Source organism: Doryrhamphus excisus, chromosome 15 (genome assembly GCF_030265055.1).
Source record: "Doryrhamphus excisus isolate RoL2022-K1 chromosome 15, RoL_Dexc_1.0, whole genome shotgun sequence".
Lineage (NCBI taxonomy): Eukaryota > Metazoa > Chordata > Actinopteri > Syngnathiformes > Syngnathidae > Doryrhamphus > Doryrhamphus excisus.
In genome coordinates this window covers 1,612,322-1,629,465 of record NC_080480.1, presented here as the reverse complement: position 1 = coordinate 1,629,465, position 17,144 = coordinate 1,612,322, and the positions used below count along the sequence as shown (strand labels likewise).

General features: G+C 42.9%; 2 protein-coding genes across 7 annotated transcripts in view; one reads left to right on the top strand and one right to left on the bottom strand.

Annotated features, from left to right (window-relative positions):
• The window catches only part of LOC131103779 (glutamate receptor ionotropic, NMDA 2B-like), a 143,455-nt gene extending 127,766 nt beyond the window's left edge, over positions 1–15,689 (bottom strand). For 3 of the 6 annotated variants that reach the window (XR_009119680.1, XM_058050305.1, XM_058050308.1), the window contains exons 1-2: positions 10,622–11,395; positions 1,603–1,733 (exon numbers count right to left, since the gene is read on the bottom strand). The gene's annotated coding sequence lies outside the window, so the exon portion shown is untranslated. Of the gene's footprint in view, positions 1–1,602; positions 1,734–9,373; positions 10,075–10,621; positions 11,397–13,218 lie in introns of those variants that run through there. The other 3 variants (XM_058050306.1, XM_058050310.1, XM_058050307.1) reach the window with 3 other exon arrangements.
• fmc1 (formation of mitochondrial complex V assembly factor 1 homolog) lies at positions 13,344–14,930 on the top strand. Its single transcript, XM_058050313.1, has 2 exons — positions 13,344–13,544; positions 14,461–14,930. The coding sequence occupies exons 1-2, from the start codon at positions 13,413–13,415 to the stop codon at positions 14,662–14,664; spliced, it is 336 nt and encodes a 111-aa protein (XP_057906296.1). The 5' UTR covers positions 13,344–13,412; the 3' UTR covers positions 14,665–14,930.
• Positions 15,690–17,144: the final 1,455 nt, after the last annotated feature.

Here is a 17,144-nt window from a genome sequence, read left to right as displayed (position 1 = left end):
CACACTCACATTCATACCTATGTTAAATTTGGAGTCGCTAATTAACCTAGCATGTTTTTTGGAATGTGGGAGGAAACCGGAGTACCCGGAGAAAACCCACGCATGCACGGGAACGAGGGTGGAATTGAACTTGGGTCTCCTAGCTGTGAGGTCTGCACGCTAACCATTAGACCGCCGTGCAGCCCACCCAGAAAATCGCTAATCGCTAAGGCTAAGCCCAAAGTGTTTTTTCTTCTATGGGGTCCCGGAATTCCTGGCGGCATCCCTGGCATTTCCACAATACGTAGCGTGCGCTCTGACGAGAATGAGGCAGCAGAAGACAATGAACGACTCCTTTTGTGGTCACATATGATCGCCTAAAGACGTGATTATACTTTGTTAACAAATACGACTTTCGGTATTAAAGTAGGCTTCTACCCACCAGGATGCACCCAGGCGTCACATGACCAGAAGATTCTGACATGTATTTATTGAAAAATGTCAGTTTTTTTGTTCCGTATATGAAATAATAACCACTCAAGAGTAATTACACTAGAGGAGGTCATTACTAGAACTGCTAATTAATCAGTAAAAAAAAGCGCTATGATGATAATAACATTATAACGCTAATGAATGAATATGTGATGGGATTGTTTCAATGGAGAGACGAGTCCCATAAACTTGACAGATTCCGTCTGTCAACATCATCAGTCAATGAATGGATGGATAACATGGAATGTTTTCCAAGCATATTCCAGTTCAGGAGACGCAAGCATCAGCACTTCATCACATCAACGTGATTTCACCTGTCATTAAGCCACGCCTCCCTACCTCGTTAGCTAGGTAGGCTTTAACGTTCAAGTCAACGGAAAGGTGACGAAGACGCACACACTCGTCACGGGTACACACACTCGTCACGGGTACACACATTACGAGTCCACGCATTATGGGTACACAATCGTCACGGGTACACACACATCACAGGTACACAAATCCCTTGTACACTCATCAGGGGTACACACACACACGCGCCACGGGTACACACACACACACACGCCACGGGTACACACACACACACACACACTCGCCACGGGTACACACACTCGTCACGGGTACACACACACATCACTTGTACACACATCACTTGTACACACATCACTTGTACACAAATCCCTTGTACACTCATCGCGGGTACACACACATCACAGGTACACAATCGTCACGGGTACACAATCGTCACGGGTACACACACTCGTCACTTGTACACAATCGTCACGGGTACACAATCGTCACGGGTACACACACTCGTCACTTGTACACAATCGTCATGGTACACACACATCACGGGTACACAATCGTCACGGGTACACAATCGTCACGGGTACACAAATCCCTTGTACACTCATCAGGGGTACACACTCATCAGGGGTACACACTCATCAGGGGTACACACACATCAGGGGTACACACTCATCAGGGGTACACACTCATCAGGGGTACACACTCATCAGGGGTACACACTCATCAGGGGTACACACTCATCAGGGGTACACACTCATCAGGGGTACACACTCATCAGGGGTACTTTTTTTTGTGTTTCCTTGCAAAACTCGGATGACTCACAGCAGTTTTCTTGGAAAAGCAGCAACTTGGAGGGAATCGTACTCCTCAGGAGCAGCAGCTTTTCTGTTCTCCTCTCGACTCCGTAGAAGACACGCTTGCCGTCGCTTGGATCGCCGACGTCTGCCAGGCGGCTGTTGTAAAGGGCAACAAGGGGGGGGGGGGGGGACAGGGGGTCAGAAGGGGGTCACAGGCGCTTAAGAGAGCTTTTAGTCATAGGAAGACTTTGGAGTACGGAAGTCAATATGGTTATTTTTTTTTTGGGGGGGGGGGTGGAGGGGGTGGAGCTTCACACTTTATTGCTTGAAAACCAATCTAGAGTGAAGGCCGCATCTATTCAATAAGGGAAAAAAAAGACAATCTCCATCCTTAATCTGCTTAACTGCATCTCATAACTCCCTGTAGTACACCGTGTGTGTGTGTGTGTGTGTGTGTGTGTGCGTGTATTTGTGTGTGTGTGTGTATGCAGATTTGCAGCGGATAAAAGTGCTGAGCCGACTCAAGGAGTTGAAAATCAGCCCAATCGGGTAAATAATACATTTGCTCCAGATGTACAGTAGCATTAAATTGTGTGAGCTTCCATCGCCCTGACAACCCCCCCGTGCCCCCCCCCCCCCCCACGCTAATAAATGGCTTCTATCAAATGTGCTTATGCATAGTTCATATGCACGGCTGACAAATGAAAGGACAACATCGTATATCTTATGAAGAGCTGCCAAGAAAGCTTGAACTCCCTTTGACATCCATTCCACGAGTCTGTGGAAGTCCACCAGGGGGGACGCTTCCTCATTTCCATGCGGAGGGGAGCGCTTTCTAACAGCTTGTGACTAAACGCCGGCGACTGCGAAGGCTGGGGGATATTATTCAAGTCCCTTTTCTTAGCCGTGCAAGCGTGCGCCCGACAACACGGAAGCGTGACCGCCCCGGAAAAGGGATTTCAGGAAATGGACTACGGAGAACACTTTAAGGAACTTTGTATTGTCTCAAAACCAAATATTGACATGATACTATATGATCGCCCCCCCCCCCCCTTCAATGACAACGACAACACCTCCATGGCCGCCTGCTGGGGGCGTAAGCTGTCTGAATCCCTGGTGTAGATCATTGCCGTGGAATTTTAATATAGTACACCAATCCCTGAGTGATTATCAACAGTCTAAGTTGCCCTGAACGCAGCACGTCTACTTCTACTACCCCCCCCAGACCCCAGACCCCTCCATCATACTATTTGTTGTCGGGAGCAGGTGTGAAGTCCAAATGTAAAAAATCAAGCGGGTACCGACGCGTGATGATGCAAGAATCTGCTACCGTTGCGTGGCTAACAAAGATATGCTAACCTTGAAAATGGATGCCGTTGGGTTGTTTATGTTTCTTATTTTGGAAAAATGTCTAAAATATGTGATCCATAGTGTACTTAAAGACAAATCTTTGTGTTATTATTAGTTCATATCAACATTTCAGCGTTTTAAGCGTCAACTGTAAATGCTATTAACTTGTTAGCTTCCTTGCTAACAATGCTACTTAAACAGAGAAGGAAGCACTATTATTTTCTTAATAATTATTTTCAATATTTTCAATTAATCTGAAGCTTGTTGTTTCGATTAATCAAGTAATTAGTTTGTGTCCGAACGTTTTATACAGAAAAACACTGATAGTTTGTGCATGAAATATGCTAAATTCAACAATATCTGTCAAGCTAACGGATCAAAATATTAATATCTTAGCTTTGTGTTACAGGTGACAAAGCAAATTACCTCTTACTTCGATACGTGACAAAAATAAAATACAAAAAATAAAATAAAATAAATAAATAAATCATTTAAAAAATACTTAAACTATATTAGGAAAGCAGGAAGTGAACAAATGCAACAGTTACTGATTGTAAAAGTACCAGATGGAGGGGTAGGATTTAATAAGCTTTGCTTCTTCCTACTCCTTTTGGACATGTGGAACTGGGAACTTATTATGGGATGCACTCAATTGGAATCTGATGCATGTTCAAATGGAATTAAACCATTACCAAATTAGTGCAATATCTAATTAACCCATTCAATACCAAAGACGGTGATATACAGTAAACCTCGGATATATCGGATTCAATTGTTCCCACTGGTTTTGTCCGATATAAGCGAAATCCGTTATATGCGTATACCGGAAAATGTCCGTTTTACGCATATATGGGATTTATATCCGGTATATGCGTAAATGGGATTTTATCCGTTATAAAAAGGCACTTCCTTGACTATGTTTCCAATGTACCTGGACGCGCAGGCAACGCTGCAAATGACGTCGTATAGCGGCCTGTCACGAGTCAGCGAATCGGAGCGCCACGATGCGGCCATCCGATATATGCGAGGGAAATTTAATGGAAATGCATTGGAACGGGACTGGAGATTTTGTCCGAAATAGGCGAAATCCGTTATAAAAAATCGGATATATGCAATGAATTTTTATCGGAAATGCATTACAGAAAAATCGGTTCTTTTTTATCTGTCCGTTGTGAGCGAATTTCCGATATATCCGAGGTTTACTGTACTTTTAATAAACCCAAACACCAATCCCAACAATGGTTGACATCATTGGATGGATTTTCTCCCTCATGGCCAACTTTTTAAAAGTCGGGTTCTGACCAAAGGCCGCCGGAGCCTCCGTCGTGTGCGGCTTCCTTATTATTTGGCTGAAAGTTGGCGGCTTCTCCCTATCGGTTATCTTGCCTTGCCGTTCTCGGCAGTCAGCGTTTTTCTTGCTTTTCTTATCTTTTCCTTTCTCTTTGATCCTCCACAATGAGGCAGCAAATTAAAAATGATTTGCTAAAATCACACAAGTAGAAAGACAGCAGGAGAAGATGGACGTTATTATGGTCACTGCCTTTTCTTAGGTAGAATGAATGATGCAATAAATTGATTGATAACTCGTTTTTAAACTGTATATCATGAAAATAAATACAATATTTGGTTGCAGAATATTGAATAAAAAATAAGCGTTAAAAGCGGACACACTCTGAATAATATCGTTAGAGAGTTCAGGACACTTTTTAGGTGAGGAAATGATTAATTTACATAAGTCAATGAATAATAAACACGTGTCTGCAGGGTAACAGATTGTTCTCTTCATATTTCATAGATCCATGGCCCGCACACTAACGGGTACACAATCGTCACATGGACACACTCATCACATGGACACACTCCACCGGTACACGCTCATCATGGGTACACAATCGTCACAAGTACACACATCACGGGTACACACTCATCAGGGGTACACAATCGTCACAAGTACACACTCATCATGGGTACACAAATCACTTGTACACTCATCAGGGGTACACACACACAAATCACTTGTACACATCACAGGTACACAATCGTCACAGGTACACACTCATCATGGGTACACAATCGTCACAAGTACACACTCATCAGGGCTACACACACACACACATATCACGGGTACACACTCATCACATGTACACAATCATCACAGGTACACACAAATCACTTGTACACACATCACGGGTACACACACACAAATCACTTGTACACATCACGGGTACACAATCGTCACAGGTACACACTCATCATGGGTACACACTCATCAGGGCTACACACACACACACACATATCACGGGTACACACTCATCACGGGTACACACTCATCAGAGGTACACAATCGTCACAGGTACACACATCAGGGGTACACAAATCACTTGTACACTCATCACGGGTACACACTCATCACATGTACACACATCAGGGGTACACAATCGTCACAGGTACACACTCGTCAGGGGTACACAAATCACTTGTACACTCATCACATGTACACAATCGTCACAGGTACACACAAATCACTTGTACACACATCACGGGTACACACTTGTCAGGGGTACACAAATCACTTGTACACTCATCAAGGGTACACACACACACACACACACACACACACATCATGGGTACACACTCATCACATGAGCACTAGGCTTGAGTAAAATCCAAAAGGAGTGTTAAAGGTTGCATTTCTCCTGGTCTCCTGGTCTCCTGGACTCCTGGTCTCCTGGTCTCGTATCCATGCGGACTACGAGACCAGTCTTTGAATGAGCTGGGATGAATTATTGAGCAGCCTTTTTATACCAGATCATGGCCTATATTCCGCCTGCCAATAAATCCCTCATTTACTTTTTAAGTTGTGCCGTGTCCCACATAGGCTCCCATTGCTGGACAAGATTCACACACACACAATGTACACACAATGTACACACAATGTACACACGCACACACACACACCAGCATTCCATGTCATCATTCATTTCAGCTGATAAGTTCATCCGAGGTCGTTGCTTCCATCACCTGATAGCCAAAACGGACGTGTGCTGCAGACATCAAAGACGGGCAAAGTGGACGTTAGCTGGAGAGGCTTCCCGTAGGAAGGAGGCGCATGAGGAGCATGAGGAGCACCAGGAGCACCAGGAAGCAAGATCATTCTCTTGCCGTTTCTGAGCTACCAACATCAAGTCCATGACGTCTCTCTAGACCTAGCCTTCTAGCACAGAACAGTGTCGGGATCTCCGAATGGCTGACCTCAGACCAAATGAGACCGGGACCACTTATTGAAGAACATCGAGGTTGAGGTTGTTCCGCTAACCTTTGCTAGCACGGTTCCTAAAGTAGCCCAGGTCTTCACCGAGAGCAACTATCCCGTTCAGAGAGGAAGAGGGTGTCCAACCAGTGGTCACTCTGGTGGACTGTGGTCCGGATGCAGCGGGGCTGTTAAAACTTTGGTGGGTTCCTCTCGGCCCGGACTTAGAGGTCCCCCTTCTGTAACCGTTTTGATGGAGTAGTCAGAGAAAAGGTCTTGCACCCCCTGGGTAACTCGGGATCAGGAAGTAGAACCAAGCTAATCTACTAGGCTCATCTTGAAAAATCATTTCAAAACCGGTACCAGATTCCAAAATGGTATCTTCCACCATTCCAACAGGATTTAAACAATAAAAGACCAAGCTAATGAAATGCTTGTATTTCTGTTGTGGGACCACAGTACTCAATCCCAATCCCGGACAAGAAGCAATCCATCCCGCCCCCGTTCCGACAAACCAATCTCCGCTCCATTTGCACCAAAGTGATGCTCATCCGCTGTAAATCCATCATTCCCAAGGCCGCTCAACCGGCCTCGGACTGTACCATCCGGAGCACACAACTGGTCAAATGAACACCAATCCAGGAACTCCACACCTCCAAATGTTCCATCCCGCATCTTCCATGCAGCGTTAGGCCTTGCCAAAGTGGGACTCGAACCTTGGTTATTACACTCGAGCCATGTGTCGGAGTCACGCGGCCGTTTGCACTCCAGACGTCCATTTTGAAGCACAGCCGCTGACAGGCTCTCGGCTTGGAAGTGCCCATCTGCAGACGGGGGGCTACAGGGGGGGGGTCACATGTGCGCCATCTGTAATGATCCCGCGTTATGAGAGCAGATCCCAGGTGGGTTTCACAGGTAGAGTCCTCACCTTGTCCTCACACGCCAAAACACACACACGCCGATGTCGGCAGCAGGAAACGGGATCAAAGAAACGGGATCAAAGAAACGGGGTCAATCGCCGCTGAACCCGAATCTGATGGACGTCTGTGATGTGGGTGCGTGAAACTGACAACGCAACTATTTCATGGAGTCCTCGTCCACGTTAAGAGCAGTAGTTCTCGACTGCTGGGGCGACCGTCATTCCATAGCGAAGACGAATTTCCACGTTTTTATAAACGCCAACAGCCGATCCCGACAACGGATTCGAATTCTAAATAACGATAAAAAGGTAGGAACATTTTTTTTTTAAATGTACGTTTTGTTGCCTTCTTTGATTACAAATTAGCATTTAGTATCTCCGATACGTCACAGGAAGGGAATGCATTGAAACAAATGAGCTAGCTCGATGCTAATTTACATGGAAAATCCCATAGATGCGCTCGCGATTTAACGTGATGATTTCAGTTAAATAGATTCAGTCTGTTCAGTCGGCCATTAAAAAAAATCATTGGGAATTTCATCGATTTTTCGATGTTTTTAAAACTAGTAACCTCGTGGCTACCATCCTAAAGTGAAAGAAATAATTCCACATCATGGACATGCTAACTGAGATAGCAAACCTGTTGCTGCGTTATCATCATTTAACATGATGATTTCAGTTAAATAGATTCAGTTTGTTCAGTCGGCCATTAAAAAAAATCATTGGCAATTTCATTGATTTTTCGATGTTTTTGAAGCTAGTAACCTCGTGGCTACCATCCTAACGTGAAACATAATTCCACATCATGGACATGCTAACTGAGATAGCAAACTTGTTGCTGTGTTATCATTTAAGATGATTTCAATTAAATAGATTCAGTTTGTTCAGTCGGTCATTAAAAAAATCAGGACTAATTGACCTCGTCTTTGTCTAACAAGCACTTTCATTGGGAATTTCATCGATTTTTCGATGTTTTTGAAGCTAGTAACCTTGTGGCTACCATCCTAAGTGAAACATAATTCCACATTACGGACATGCTAACTGAGATAGCAAACTTGTTGCTGTGTTATCATCATTTAACATGATGATTTCAATTAAATAGATTGTTTGTTCAGTCGGCCATTAAAAAAAATTAGAACTAATTTACCTCCTTTTCATGTAACCAGCAATTTCATTGGGAATTTCATCGATTTTTTGATGTTTTTGACGCTAGTAACCTCGTGGCTACCATCCTAACGTGAAACATAATTCCACATCATAGACAACTGAGCTCAAGCTAACTGAGATAGCAAACTTGTTGCTGTGTCATCATCACAATAATATCATTAGCGGTAGAAAAGCTGATATCACATATTTACGTCGTCCGGAATACAGTAATAATCGGAAAAAACTTCCTAGGGCTCAACAGGTCAACAAGAGACAGGACTGGTGTACCAACGTCTTCATGGCAGTAGACCACTAACCGACGTCTTCATGGCAGTAGACCACTAACCGACATCTTCATGGCAGTAGACCACTAACCAACATCTTCATGGCAGTAGACCACTAACCAACGTCTTCATGGCAGTAGACCACTAACCAACGTCTTCATGGCAGTAGACCACTAACCAACATCTTCATGGCAGTAGACCACTAACCAACATCGGTCTTCAAATGGCATAACAGGACATCCCGTTGCAAAAAGCACAAGATTAAGACCCAGGACTCACCGAGACCGCGTTGGCAAAAGTGGGTCACCACCCACCGGTTGAGAATCACTGCTGTGTATTTGGCTCCTATTTTATTCAAGGTCTCACAAACTACTTTAAATGTGAACGTGGAGGAGAGAAACATGTGGTTTTACATCTCATATGAACCGCTAAAATGGATTAGGACTCCAGCTCGTGATTATTTCCTTAGTCGATTAATCCGAAGTTTGTTGCTTCGTTTGCTGTTTAAGTGATGGGTTAATGATCTGCCCTTGGCTGACCAAATCAATAGGAACCAAACAGATAAAGTTAGTGGGCTGTGTAGAATCATTGCTTTGTAAAGTCAATTGACTACCAAAAATAGTTGTTGATTAATCGGACAATCGATTAATCCATTATGTTTCAGCGCTATAGTGGATTTTAGTCAGCTTTGTGGCTAAAATAAAGGTTCTGTATGAGGAAAATGTATCTAAAAATGCAAGTAGTAAGTACCCCCCCACACACACACACAAATCTGCTTGAAGATCAATTAATCTTCCAAAACATGCAACAAAATGGGGCATGTGTGGAATCCCAGCAGCGTACTCACCTATGAAACCGTAACATGTACAATTCGATTGTAAAAAAACAAACATTAGCGACTAGACAACTGCTTCAGTCGTCCATCCGGTCGATGGTTCGTAAAATCCCACAGAGAAAAACCAAACACTCGGAAGCCGCTTCAAGTTCCTTACCAAAAAAAAGTTGGCGTTGGTGTTATTTTTTTTTTCATTCGGAATCAAATTTTTTTTTAAAAAAAGGATAATTCCACAGGAAAACGGCTAGATCCAGAGTGCCATCCCGAGGGTGACGGCTGTCCCACTTGTCATTATCTTCATGTACTCAACTCAGGAGCCATTAAAGCGCCATTTTTCCGAGGGGGGGACTTAATGTGGACGACAAAATGAGAGACTTGCTTCACTTTTCTATGCATCTATCTTTTACTCTGACACACACACACACACACAATCATACACACAATCATACACACAATCATACACACACACACACACAATCATACACACTGCATATTAGGAAATGCAGCCTTATTATTCAAACAATCATTAAGTTCATGAACATCCAATATGATAAAGTCGTGATGCAAAAAAAATGAAATGAATGCAAATATGAATTAAGATTAATGCAAGATGGTGACGTGATGGAAACGATATCGTAAAGTCACCAAAAAGAGTAAAAGTCATCAATCCTCTTTTTTTTTCCCCCCCGTCTCTAATCCGTTCCCCTTCAAAGCTTGTGTCAGTCTGTCTGCGAGAACAGGCGACGGTTGAGATATGGGATGAAATGGGGGGGTTGAGATGGGGGGGGGGGGGGGGGCTGAAGAAACACAGACTGCAACCAAAGTGATCACACACACACGTGCTCGACTCCGACCATACATGCAAATTTTATGACCTTCAACACCGTGAAACCGATTTCGATGGACGCCTCGACGGCTCTACTCAACTAATATGTGGTGGGGGTGATGTGAGGGGGGGGGTGGTTGGTTATGGCAGAACACGGGAGGCGGACGGTGGGACACATTTTTAATGAAGAACAAGATGAGACTTTTTTTTTTTTTTTTTGGAGTGATGTGATGCAACACAAAAAAGCAACAAAGCCGTCAAATGCGGTTTGACGACGCCGCCGCCAGGATGAGGAGGAGGAGGTGGTCGCTCCGTGACACGCCGCCATCGACAAAAAACGGAATCATCACGGGAGGCATAGTCCACGGGAGTCAAAAGGTGTGCGCGTGGCACACAAAAAAAAGGAAACGAGACTTAACAGGAAATAGACCTACCTATGCTTAGATTTAAGAAGGGCCCAAAAACGATGCATAGGACGGGCGGAGGAGGAAAACGGGGAAAGATGCAAAAGTGAAAGGAGTCGATTAAAATGTCTCCATGATTGGGAACGTAACGGTGGAGTCAAAAAGTTGGGTGGCGAGTGGCGGGAGGCGGTGAAGGGAGGGGGCAGCGTGGGCCGCACAAGGAAGGAAAGCAATGAATGAATTTTTTTCTTCCTAAAAAAGGCCAAAAAATCCACTTCCTCCGCGTGGCTTCCTGCGTCTCCCCGCCGCACTCTCCCCCCCGGCGTGGCTCATAAATAGAAAAAATTGTTGAGCAGGTAAATGGCAAAATAGATGAGCAGACAGAGGACGGACAGCGCCAGCAAATGAAAGGAAAACGCACCTCCCAGCAGCGCGATGAGAAAAAAAAAGAAGAGAAAACGAAAGATAAAAGCAAATACTCCAGTGGCCTCCGTCGTCTCCAGTTTATATGCGGGAGGGGGGGTCGGCTGGCGCCAGTTGTTCCCCTTCCCCGGCTGCCTTCTGCTGCTGCTGCTGCTCTCTGCTCTCTCGCGCCCCGAAAGAACCTTCCCATCCAGGAGAAGCGGAAGCAGGAACAGGAACACGCGTCCTCTCCGCCTCCCCTCGGCTCTCAACTCCGCTCGGACGCGTGGCGCCACTCGCACAGGTAAGACATTGTTGCGGCGGGGGTGGGCAGGGAAGGGGGTGGCCGGGCCGCCGCTGGTGAAGCACTGCCTGCCTCGTGTGGGAAAGATATGAAGCTGGAATTGCTCCGTCTCTCACCCCCCCCCCTCCCCTCCCGCCCGGATGGAAGGGAGGGAGGAAGGGAGGTGGGCCCACTCGCTGCATTAGTATTCATTGAAAGAGTGTGAGAGAACGCCGGAGATGGGGGGGGCGAGGAGAGGAGGGGGGCCACTACAAATGTCTAGGAACCTCAGCGCTGTTTCTAAATGAGGGAATGGCGCCCTCTAGCGGAAATAACTAGCAACCAAACAAATAGTCAAATAGGGGACAACAACGGACTATACCATTCATAACTGGTCTTTTAAAGGTGCCCACAAGGCATGCTGGGTACTCCGGCTGCAACTTCTCTTGACCCTACAGTATAATGAGATATTCCATGTACAATATGGAGTACTTTGTTTAAAATCAGTACAGGACACATCATAAATGTTTGTTTTTTTTAAATGAAACCAACACATTTAAGTCAATAACCTGAAATTGCGTTGGTGAATAAGGTTTAAAAACATGACATGTCGTCACACATTTCTATCCATTTGCTTGGTTTAATCCAAGAGGACTTTTATGGACAGGAAGTATAGCTAAATACGTATACAGTATAGGCTCATTTATCACAGTTCCAGATAAGTCAATTTCCACAAAGTAGGATTCCTTATTTATAAATCAAATACATTCATAGTTAGAGCATACAAAACATAATTTATAACTTTCTAAATAAAGTTTTAACATTATTAGAGCCCTCTAGACATGAAATAACACCCCCATAGTCACCGTCACACTCGTATTACTTCCACATAGTAGGATTCCTTATTTATAAATCAAATACTTTCATAGTTAGAACATATAAAACCGTTTACAACTTTCTAAATACAGTTTTAACATTATTAGAGCCCTCTAGATATGAATAACACCCCTATAGTCACCGTCACACTCGTATTACTTCCACATAGTAGGATTCCTTATTCATAAATCAAATACTTTCGTAGTTACAGCCTACAAAACGTAATTTACAACTTTCTAAATACAGTTTAAACAGTGTTAGAGCCCTCTAGACATGAAATAACACCCCCATAGTCACCGTTACACTCGTATTACTTCCACATAGTAGGATTCCTTATTCATAAATCAAATATTTTCATAGTTATGGCATACAAAACTTAATTTACAACTTTCGAAATACAGTTTTAACATTATGAGAGCCCTCTAGACATGAAATAACACCCCTATAGTCACAGTCACACTCGTATTACCCAATATAGTAGACCTAAGAAGAAAATAAGCAATTTAAGACAAATAAGATTTTATAATAAGTGTGTGTTACTGTAAATGTGTGTCTCACCGAATACTCCATAGAATCAGTCTTTGAATGCATCTTCTGAATGCCTTATATTTGTATTTTAGTTCATTTACGTTATAATGAATATATTGAAGCAAATATTTACTATATAGTGAATGTATTGAACGCAACGTTAATAGGAATACATGCATTTCTATTACAATACAGATTTTTTTTCCTCATCTGAAAGCCGACATGATTGTAGTCTTTTCTTCATAGGAACACCGACGTACTTTCATCACAACGACGCATTACAACTTTCACTTTCTCCCGCAAACAAAGCATATTTGGTTTTGTTGAAATCCTACAAGTTTTTGGGGCTTCGTGATATAGTTTTCGACAGCAAATAAAATCGCAAGCTGGTGTTTTAATAACGCCTCGAAACATTTCAGCTTGGCCAAGGCCACAAAACGCCATCGAAAAGTCACATGAACGTAAATGAACTTCCTAAAGTGTTCAAATATCAACTGTTTGTTGTTATAAAAGAGTGAAATGCATCGATAATACTCACAAGAGAGGAAGAAATGGAGCTTCTTTGACCGTGGGCATGTTTAAACATTTTTACAAAGAAGAAACGTCGTCCAGCGTCTGGAGGAAGGTGATTTAACACAGGTGACACATTGCCACCATGTGGCGGAGATGATTGATCGATGATGCGAAGACCGATTGAGTCGGTCTGGTTTGGTGAAAGACTTGTTGTCAAAGATGGCAGCGTCGTCGTCGTCTTCATTGCGTGTTTACAGCGCAATACTTAAAGAACTGCGGTCCATGCAAGGACGCAATTACAAGCAGTCGCTGGCGTACTCTTATGTCAAGGACCAGTTTCGTAAAAATAAGGTAATAATGTCGTAGTTTTTTGCCTTTCTGCTTCCGCTAGCTAAATTAGCTAAACACTCACTGTATCGATACATGTGCGGACATACTTTGCTATTCTTACGGGGCATTGCTAGATGTGTACAAATGTTTTATAGCTCAATAATATTTGAAAAGCGGTGTTTGTAAGCGTCCACGATGACGTGGATATGTGATGTTATTTATAAACTCAGCTCAACGCCATTTGACTTTGGAATCGGACGGGCATGCTAACAGTCAGCAGCATGTTAGACTTACTGGACACTTTATGAGACACACCAGCTTAATGTTGCTATATTTTTGTCAAATATTAATAACGTTTAACAATTAAACTTTTATCAATTAATAACAACCGTTCTTTGGAAACGTGAGGGGGGTGAAAAATATTCCATGCAAGTAATGCGCGTGCAACTGTGGGCGTGGCTTACTTACTCAAAACAGGAAGAGGGCGGAGTGTAATGCTTCCAAAGTTAACGCCCTCCAGCCAGCCGTACAGTCCTTTTAGAAAGCATTGTAGTATTTAGCATAACAAGTATGACAAAGCATGATTGATTTGACATTATTTCCTCCTGCCTGTTGAAAAGCGGCATTTGTACTGTTAAGCATATAATGCTTAAAGCCTCCATTGTTAACGCTTGAGAGAGCAAGGTTCCCCACGCTGGCTGGATGAATGTGCACTGATGCAAAACAGCTAGCGGAGGACTCTTGCCTGTCAGTGTGGATTTGTCCGAGCTCGGAAAAGACCCGAGGACATTATAATGTAAATGTGAGCCTCTATAGGCCATCTCTTAATGACAACATCGGATGGAAAAATAATGTTGACTCAGAAAACCTTGGAAATATTACACATTTATAATTGTATTTTTTCCCCAAAAAAATAATAAATTGTCCTCCTGCACAGGTGACAGGAGAGAGGTACTGCCGTGCCCAGCAGGAGGCGCTCCATGCTTCCCAAACGTACCTGTGTCTGCTGACATCCACAAGGAACCACCAGGCCCTGCACGACCTCTACCACGGGAAGGGAGAGCGCAGCCCGGAGGAGGTGGCCGGCCTGGTGGGGCTCAGGTTGCCCACTCAGCCTGGAGGCAAAGGCTGGGAGAAGTGACCTCTGTGGGGCGTGACGACGGGATAAGGATGCCTCGGGAACTTTGAGCAAAGGGATGAGTGAAAGAGTAACGGCTGTGGACTGTACCTGCTATCCCCCACGGAAGACATATATGTACGGAGAAATACATGATAAATATATTTACGTCACGGTTTATAAATATCTCATTTTGTTCTTGTCCTGCAAATGTTGGAATATGTTGAAAAGCCGGAGCAGACATTCACAAGAACTGTTTGGGTTTGATTCGATTCTCTATTAAACAATGAATCGTGTATGGTTTTCATTCTTAAAGTTCAATGAAAAACATAGAAATGCTGATTTAATTCATCTTTAAGAATTCTAACTTGAAATAAGTCACTTATTAATAAAACATACGCACATTTAGCATATTTTTAGGGCTAATTAAGCATTTTAAGTGGCTAAAATGGCTAAATAAACTGAATACCTTTTATAAGGCATTCAGAAGATGCATTCAAGGATGCTGTGACATTTGGTATTTTACGCTGGTCACGAGGTGTCAGTGATGTTTGGTGAGACACACACGAACCAGAACCACTTCCTGTTCGCCACTCACCCTGCTGCCCTAGGGAACACATTGACATTACGTCTTAAATGGTTTATTTATTGGTCTACTATATTGAGTAATATGAGTGTGACTGACTATAGGGGTGTTATTTCATGTCTAGAGGGCTCTAATAATGTTAAAACCTTATTTAGAAAGTTGTAAACTACATTTTGTATACTCTAACTATGAAAGTATTTGATTTATAAATAAGGAATCCTACTATGTGGAAGTAATACGAGTGTGACGGTGACTATAGGGGTGTTATTTCATGTCTGGAGGGCTCTAATAATGTTAAACCTGTATTTAGAAAGTTGTAAATTATGTTTTGTATGCTCTAACTATGAAAGTATTTGATTTATAAATAGGGAATCCTACTATGTGGAAGTAATACGAGTGTCACGGTGACTATAGGGGTGTTATTTCATGTCTAGAGGGCTCTAATAATGTTAAAACTATTTAGAAAGTTGTAAACTTGACTATAGAGGTGACTATAGTTAAATACGATATTTGGAAGGCCAAAACGGGTTTTCTATACAAAGATATTTAATCTTTAAGATTAAATATCTTTGTAGTAAGATTATAGAATGAAATAAAATGACTGCTGTGATAAGCTAAGTAAAACTTAGCTTATCACAGCAGTCATTTTATGGCCATAGATGAAGAAATGTAGTCAAATGCAAATCACAAGTAAACACCAAATGGTTAGTTCAGTTGGTGCTCGTGTGTGTTCCACTGAAATGTAACTAAAGCTGTGAAGGACATCTGCAAGATATGCTACGTGTGAGAAAATCACATTTCAGACACATTTTTATAAGAAGTCACAAGTCATCGGTACTTTAAAAAAAAAAATGAATCAGTCAAGATGTCCCTGCAAGCCACAGCAGACCGACTTGTGGAAAAGAAAAACAGCACCGCCTTTTATTTCTCCTGCATTCATTGCTTTCTCACTTTGCCCACAGTTACATCAGTCTTGGAGCCCAATGTTTTCCATAAATCTCCCCTCCCTTTTTCCCCTCCACGTCCTCCTCCGCCTCCTGCATCCCACTGATGACTAACATTGCTCTCAGTGTGAATTTAAATAGAATAACCCCAAAGCCAAGCAACTCACAGTGACACCGGGAGTAAGGCAAGCAAGCACCCATGCGTCGCCCCATTCTCCACACACACACACACACACACACACACACATTCACACACACACACACACACACACACACACACACACGGAACCTTCCAGTGCATTCTGACAAACCAAAGGCTTGTGTCACAATTAATAATGCACAATAAGCGGAGGGTAGAACGCCATTCACGAGCATCCACGTTGCGTGCGCCTCCTGGAGCACGGTCATAGCACACTAAAGGAGGCGCAGACTCCCAACATGACGACGGGGCGAACAGGACCACGGGCGTATGATCATATAACAGGTTATGCAAGAGTTTACCTCCATAGATTTGGATTCAAATGCACGGCTGGTGAACGACCGTCCTCAAAATCTTGTCGGTGGACACTCTTCGCCGTGAATGAGGCAATATTTGGGGGAGTGATGGCTTCGAACCATGTCCTAATGTCTGTCCTCCCAAATATTGCCTCAGTCAGTCGGAAGAGTTTTTAGCAATACAATTAGAACATACATTTTATGTAAATAATGATTTAATTAATTTTATACATATTAATATACAAAATGTATAATACAGTAAGTATAAAATTGTCTACATTTATTATTATTTTTTTTTAATTGTCTACATTCAATTGGAACTGTATTCATAATAATTAAATAAAATTTTCATTATTATTGTCATGTGATGACTATATAAACATGTTAACAATACTATACTACTATACTATATATTAGTAGTAAGAGTATTTCAGGTTATTCGAAAATGCTGAACAGTAACTTTAACTTGAACTAAGAGG